The sequence below is a fragment of the Chenopodium album genome, chromosome 16, assembly GCF_948465745.1.
Source record: "Chenopodium album chromosome 16, dcCheAlbu1.1, whole genome shotgun sequence".
Classification (NCBI taxonomy): Eukaryota; Viridiplantae; Streptophyta; class Magnoliopsida; order Caryophyllales; family Amaranthaceae; genus Chenopodium; species Chenopodium album.
In genome coordinates, this window is record NC_137849.1 from 42671309 (window position 1) to 42678499 (window position 7191).

The following is a 7191-nucleotide window of genomic DNA, read 5'->3' on the forward strand; positions in this document are numbered from 1 at the left end:
TCTCAATTTTTAAAAAAGTTACACAAAATAAACTATGTTCAACAATTCTAAAGGCCTGAAGTTTCTAATGCACTTACAGGTAGAAAGGGTGTATTAGAATAAGAAAAAAAAACGCCTAAAATTTAGAAAGTAAGTAGGAACATTCAAGTCTTGATTATAAATAACTAGTGTTATACACTGTTTACATACTCCGTAATTTTTTATATTGCTTTAATTTTCAAACTTAAAATTTTTTAAGAAAATTTTTAACAAAAAAAATCAATAGAGTGAACCAAACTGGTATAAAGAAAATTAAAAAATAGATAAATTCCTTCCAAGTTAATATATATATATATATATATATATATATATATATATATATATATATATATATATATATATATATATATATATATATATATATATATATATATATATATATTTAGTAACGTTTCGATTAATAGACATGAAAATGGGTTGATTACACAATAAAATGGGTCAATCACTATGTAGTAAAAAAATATTTCTTACTTCCTCCGTCTCTAAATTACATTCCTACTTCTGATCACATTGTTAGAAATAAGAATGTAATTTAGGGATGGAGGGAGTACAATTTTTAATTTCATATTTGTATGAGTGCCACCCCGATTATCGTTACCATTTAATTAGCTGTCTTAGGTTTGAAAATCCGAACCCATATGCAAAAAAATAAAAAATGGTAAGTCTATTTTACGCTCCTATACCTCGAGATGTGTTTTAAGTCTATTTTACACTCCTAAAAAATAAAAAATTGGTAAGTCTATTATACAGTCCAATAGTACACTAATTATGGTAAGTCTATTAGTCTCGATATGGGTGCTCTAACTAACCTGCTGACTTCTAATTTACGAAGGTGATGAAAATGTGGCATTGAATGTAACACTTAAGTCATCAGTAACTTTCCTGAGCATACAACAGTCAAGTTTACAAGACCATCCAACTTGCTAAAAACTGGAATTAGACCCTCATTTAGCAGGCATTCTTCTTTTCTCAGCTCTTCTAACTGTGTGCATTCCTGCAGACTAATCGGCATCCTTGTTAATTCTTGACTATCCCAAATGTACACGGAGCAGATCCTCTGCAAGAGACAACAGAGCATGACAACTCTATACTTCAAGAGATACAAGAAATTTCAGCCCACTTGGATAGAATCATAGAAGTTAGCTATATAAAGTTTATTTGACAGCTTTAAATGTTGCAAGTTTGTATAAATTGACAACTACTTAGGTAGGCTAATCATTTCCAACATAGCAGACACCGCGAGCAAGAGAGAACATGGCCATTGCTGCATATGATTGAAGTATGGTATTGATTGAAGTAGAGGCCAATTTACAACTTTTAGAGTTTCAAGACAAGGAAATGCATATAGTAGTATAGTACTCTGAATTGTTGTTATTTTGATACATGGTTTTTGAGATCATTTTTGTATATGTCAATGTAAGAAACTATTATACTTTGTAATTTATAACTTTTATAAGGAAAAAAATGAAGGAGGTCTATTTGTTCGAAACTTAATTGACACAGAAAATTGAGTTTCCACATTTCGCAGATAGAGCCCTGATTTATCTGTAGAGGTGAAAATACAAATGTAATAACGCTTAACTAGTTATCATTATTATCAGCACTTGTGAATGTATTCCAGAAAATAATACAAGTATTATTTGAAAATACAAAATCGCCACATTATCAAAGCAAAGAAAAGTTAGCATTCTAGCAACATGTAATTTGTTTTGGACATAAATAGATAAGAGCAGCAGCTGCACATTATTGATTGATATCATCCATGTTCTTGAATCTGTAAAGGAGCTGTAAAACAAAGAGATATCAACAATATATAATTAGAGAATGAATAAAAAGGGTAACGAAGTAAAGCAAATGAAAGAATAAAAATAAATTAAAGAAAGCAAAGAGGTTATGCATAAATAGTATGACCAACCTGAAAGTAAGGCCATCAGACGATATGAGTAGATTGAATGTGTGAGATTTTATGCCATTCAGGTCCAACATCTTTCGCACATCTTTCTTTCAAAATTGGGCAGCCTCTAATAGTTAGATATAATAATCTAGAGAGACGAGATAGGACCTGTTTTGATGGTAGATTTTCCAACTTCTTGCAATTTGTTATCTGCAATGTTTGAAGAGAGGACAAGTTACCTATCCACTCTGGAAGTTGTTCCAACTCATCAAAACTAATAATTTTCAGAGATTGAAGGGCACAATGGAGGAATTGGTGATGAGGTAGAGATTTGACTTTTGGGAACTCTCTCAATGTTAACTCTCGTAGGGATTGGGGAAATGTAAGGTTGAAGACCCATTCATCTCTTCTATACCCACCAATTTCTAATATCTCAAGGCGATGAAGATTTGGGATCCACTGCATACATGAAGCCATCAACTCCCCTGCATTATGCAAATTCAATTGCTTAAGGCCATGCAATCTGCCAAAATCTGGGATGCGACCCTTTATCAATGGGCAGTCTATTATCCTCATGTACTCCAAAGATAAACATTCCTCTAGACTTTTTGGCATCCTTTCTAACCCTTCACAATCCCATATATCTAATCGACGCAGAGAAGAGAGGCCATCAGGAATACAAGCCAGGGATCGGCAATGCCAAATAGTCAATTTCTTAAGAGAGATCAGGCCACTGGGTATACCCTTCAATTTCTCACACACACGTATACACATCATCTCCAAGTTATTGCAGTTTGACAGCTCTTGAGGTAGGATCATCATTTTTTCCATTTTCCCCACATAAAGCGACTGGAGAGCAGGGCTATATTTGATGATATCCAAGGGTTGTGTGCCACCAACATTCACAAGAATCAGATGCTTTAAAGACTGAAACTGTAAACAAGGTAGCCTTTCCAGTTTTGGGCAATCTCGTATCTCTAGATTTCAACATTACGAAATATTATTTTTGCCTGTATCGGTGGCGATGGTGGCATCCATGTGGTTAGCCTTTCTAAACAGACAATGCGAAGCTCATATAGAGACTGAAATAATACCTTTTCATCTAAAGTCCCATTCACATTATAAAACGCCTCTCCTATACATACTAAATCATTGAAACCTTCCAGCCGCAACATCCTCAGATAAGGTAGTAGCCCAAGTGTGGGAATCTGTTGGCTTTTGCTGCAATCTGTTAGCTTCACCTCTATAAGATTCATAAGTGGTGTCAGATGACCTCCATGTTTTACAACCATTGTCATCATCCACGAAGGAAATCTCACACCCATGAACCCTTTTACATATAATGATTGTAAATTAGGGTGAGGTTCAAGGCTATCTAGAATATCCTCATCATTGTTACCTTGATGAGAGGACGCTTCTCTATCTACACCCCATTCCAAATGTAGTGTCACAATCTTGTCCTTCCTCCCAAGCCCAGCTTGTCTTGCTGCTTCTTTGTTTTTCACATGTTGTAGACCTTTGATTTTCATCTGACCCTTAAGTTGATCTAAAGGTCCTAGTTCATCAATGCTCCATCCTTCACCATCACGCAACTCAAGGCCAGGCAATGTCTGAAGGTTTTTTAATTGTCGTAGTCCTGTTGATGCCGACAAGTAATGATTTGCCTCTATGTGTCTTAAGCTTCTCAACCTATGCAACTCTCTGGGTAGTTCCGTCAGGTCAGAGCAACCTATAATTCTCAGTGTTTGTAGTTTATAAAGTTTGCAGATTGACTCTGGTAGTTCATTAATAAGGTTATCAGATAGGTCAAGATACCTTAGATGAACAAGCTGCCCAATGATACAAGGAATCCCAGTTAAACCAGTATCAGCTATGATTAATGTTCGCAAGTATCGTGCACAACCTAAGGTGGAGTTGATCCAGACATTATCCCTAAAACTTAACGTTCTTAGTTTTCTCGTTGACAACCTACGAGTAAAAGTTTCAGAAGGTATTTCGTTCTTTGGTAACTTGAAAACCAAATGTCGAACATCATCTTCTAGATCGATTCCAGCTTTCCAAACCAAAAAATTCTTCTTTGAAACATAGGCTGCAAGATCATGCACTAAATCGTGCATCTTGTACACAATGGGATTTGTGGAGTATTTCTCCTCTTCTAAGAAGGAATAATTCAGCAATATATTAAAATATTTCTCACCAACCATTTCCGTTGTCAAAGTGGAGCTGCTGGTTGCAAATTCACCATTAAGAAATCCTTGTGCCAACCACATAGTAATTAATTGATGCTTCTCCATTTCATAATCCTTAGGGAAGATTGCGCAGTATGCAAAGCATTGCTTTACATAAACATGATTCAAATGGTTGTAGCTCAACATTAACGATGGCAGAATATCATTTATATCTCCTAGTTGGCATTTCCATAGTTCACTATTCTCAATCGTTTCCCATTCATACGCGTGCTTCTTTGACTGCAATGTGCCAGTGATTGCTTTTATGGCCAAAGGAACACCCTTACAATTGTTAACAATTCTTCTCCCAACATTATTGAAAGAAGAATCATATGGACGTGTCTCACTAAAAACTCTTTGTTGTAATAAAGCCCATCCTTCATCTTCAGATAAACCTGGCAGTTTGTGTTGATAAAAGGCACGTGCTTTCTTTGCAACATCAGTGCTACGGGTGGTAATCAAAATTACACATCCGCGTAGATCACCAATACTCTGCAATTCATTTTTGAAGGAATTCCATGAGTCTTGATTGTTTTCCCAAACATCATCAAGCACGAGAAAGAATTTCTTCCCCTTTAACTCTTCTTCAAGCTTATTTGTAAGTGCACCTGTGTTTGTCAAGTCACATTCAGATGATGTAAGATGTTCAACCATCTCGTTCAAAAGTCTGTCAACTTTGAAATCCTCAGACACACAAATCCAAATTTTCTTGTGAAAATGGTCATCAACATTCTCATGTTCATATAACCTCCGAGCTATAGTTGTCTTGCCAAGTCCTGTTTACATGGGATAAAAGATTATCATCCATTACAATTTGTAAGACCCTCCTATGAAGCAATTTGGTAGTAACTAATTGAGAGATACATCAAAAGTATAAATGTTGAAAATGCTAAAGGTGAAGGGACTCATCAATCCTTACTCTTTAAAAAGTTATGATATAATTGTTAGGATTTTTTTGAAAATAACACTACATATTTTGAAAAAAATGGATTATAACACTACCTTTTCTCAAATTTGTATTAAAACACCACATAAAAATCAAAAAATTTGATTTCACCACCAACTAACAAATCGTTGGATGGAATCTGTTAGTGGGGTTCACTTTTGACACGTGTCACTCATAAAAAAATTATAAAAAAAAATTAAAAAGAAAAATCCTAAAATGCTAAACCAACCACCACCGTCGATGGGTTCCCACCACCGTCACCCAAACACAACCCTCGTAGATTCGAACTACCGAAAACCCACCTTGAAACACCCCAGCCACCGAAAACCCACCTAACCCATCCTTGAAATACCGAACATTGGCAATTAAACCACAACAATCGGCGTTATACCACAACAATCGGCGTTATAGCAGCCAAAAGCCGCACCTTTCCTATACCCTTTCACCCTCAAAATGGGCGGAATCGACCATGGAAACCTAGAATGAGCAATTTCGATGGTCGATTTGGCCGTTTCAAGGGTGATTGAGGCAAAAGGGGGTGGTTTTCCATGGTGGTTTAATCAAATTATTTTCTAACTTGTAAAGCCCGTTTTCCAAGTTAGAAATTTGATTAAAAAGGGCTTTACAAGTTGAAAAGGTATGTGTAACTTGTAAAGCTCCATGACAAATAAGAATGACAAATTGCTAGAGAATAAGTTCTAAGTGATTTTACAAGTTATTTTAGCACAATAAGAATAACAATATCTCATTAATATAAAATGTAAGGCTGAAGAACAAATGACAAGGAAAACTACCTCCAATTCCAACAATGGCAACAGTGGAAAGACGATCAACATCCTTGCCAGTAGGATTTAGAACCACTTGCAGCAACTTCTCCTCATCAGACTCCCTCCCTATGAATTCAGAACCTCTCGCGACAGCATGTTTCCGATTTTGATGCAATGCTTCATTATCAACATAGTAGCCAACACTAGTCGATGCTACTGCTTCTCTGGCTAGCTGCCCGAGCTGTATTCCATTGTTCTTAGCCTCCTTGTGCAGCTCATCAAAGTTGGAAAGGATCTCATGAACCCGATGACTCATCCGAATACGGAAGACAGCAGGGTTAGTCGCAGTACTAAAAAAGTTGGAACACTTTTTCTTGAATGATGGATGGTTGTTCTTGAGCTCAATTTTCCTGCGGAGTAGCTCATATTCATAGTCATCCATGAGTTCATCAGCAGAGTAGGCCAAATCAGTGAACTTATTAAGCCAACGATTCACAAATCTGCTCTTCTCAACATACTTAGCACTTCCCAAATCCTCCAGTAATGCCTGAATGTTGGAGAATTTGTCATGGAGCTTTACAAGTTGATCTTGGAAACCACAAGCAAGTGTTATCTCATCCAACACCCGAGCTGTCACCAACTTTGTCGCGGCTTTGGCAGCCTCTACTGCTAATCCTGTTGCTATTGCTTCCGCCATCAGTCAATCAATCAAGTAGCTGTATAGAGAGAGAGAGAGAGAGAGAGAGAGAGAGAGAGAGAGAGAGAGAGAGAGAGTATAAGGGTTGTATGTATGCTAAAATAAGCTAGGGATAGATGCTAGATGTGAAGCTTTAGTTATGATGAGTGTGAAGCATTGTATTACTCATCAACTTTTATTTTTTTAAGTTCGGGAAAGAGTTCGGTAGTTTTTGAGAAAATTTATATACATCGGGTTGTACAGTGTATTCAAAGGTAATTTTAACTCACTCATTTTGATGATCATGGCTTATTCAATCATCAACTGAATAAAAAAAAACCTTTAAAGCATTTTTTACTCCCTCATTTTCACTGCATCAAGCATCTTATTTTGTTGTATTGTGAAGTTGGTAAAAGAGAAAGATGAGCTTGGAGTTGCTGAATAAAAATATTAAATTATTGAGGAGTGTTTAGTACTAGTATAAAAATAATTAGTGTACTTAATTTCATTTAATAACTGACACGATTGGCTAAATACTCCTTAATTTACGGCTTTTTTCTTTTAGTGTGTGTGGCTTTTGACAAAATGCCTCCAAGTCCAACCAGATTAAACAAAACACCCTAAAGCTTAATTGTTGTTTT

The 7191-nt window shown here is 36.0% G+C and overlaps 1 protein-coding gene across 1 annotated transcript; it reads right to left on the minus strand.

The window, feature by feature from the left end:
- Positions 1 to 901: 901 nt before the first annotated feature.
- LOC145584344 (putative disease resistance protein RGA1) lies at positions 902 to 6571 on the minus strand. The gene is made up of 4 exons (XM_081641208.1): positions 5902 to 6571; positions 3028 to 4937; positions 2102 to 2866; positions 902 to 1096 (listed from the first exon to the last, which is right to left on the minus strand). The coding sequence occupies exons 1-4, from the start codon at positions 6569 to 6571 to the stop codon at positions 902 to 904; spliced, it is 3540 nt and encodes a 1179-aa protein (XP_081497334.1).
- Positions 6572 to 7191: the final 620 nt, after the last annotated feature.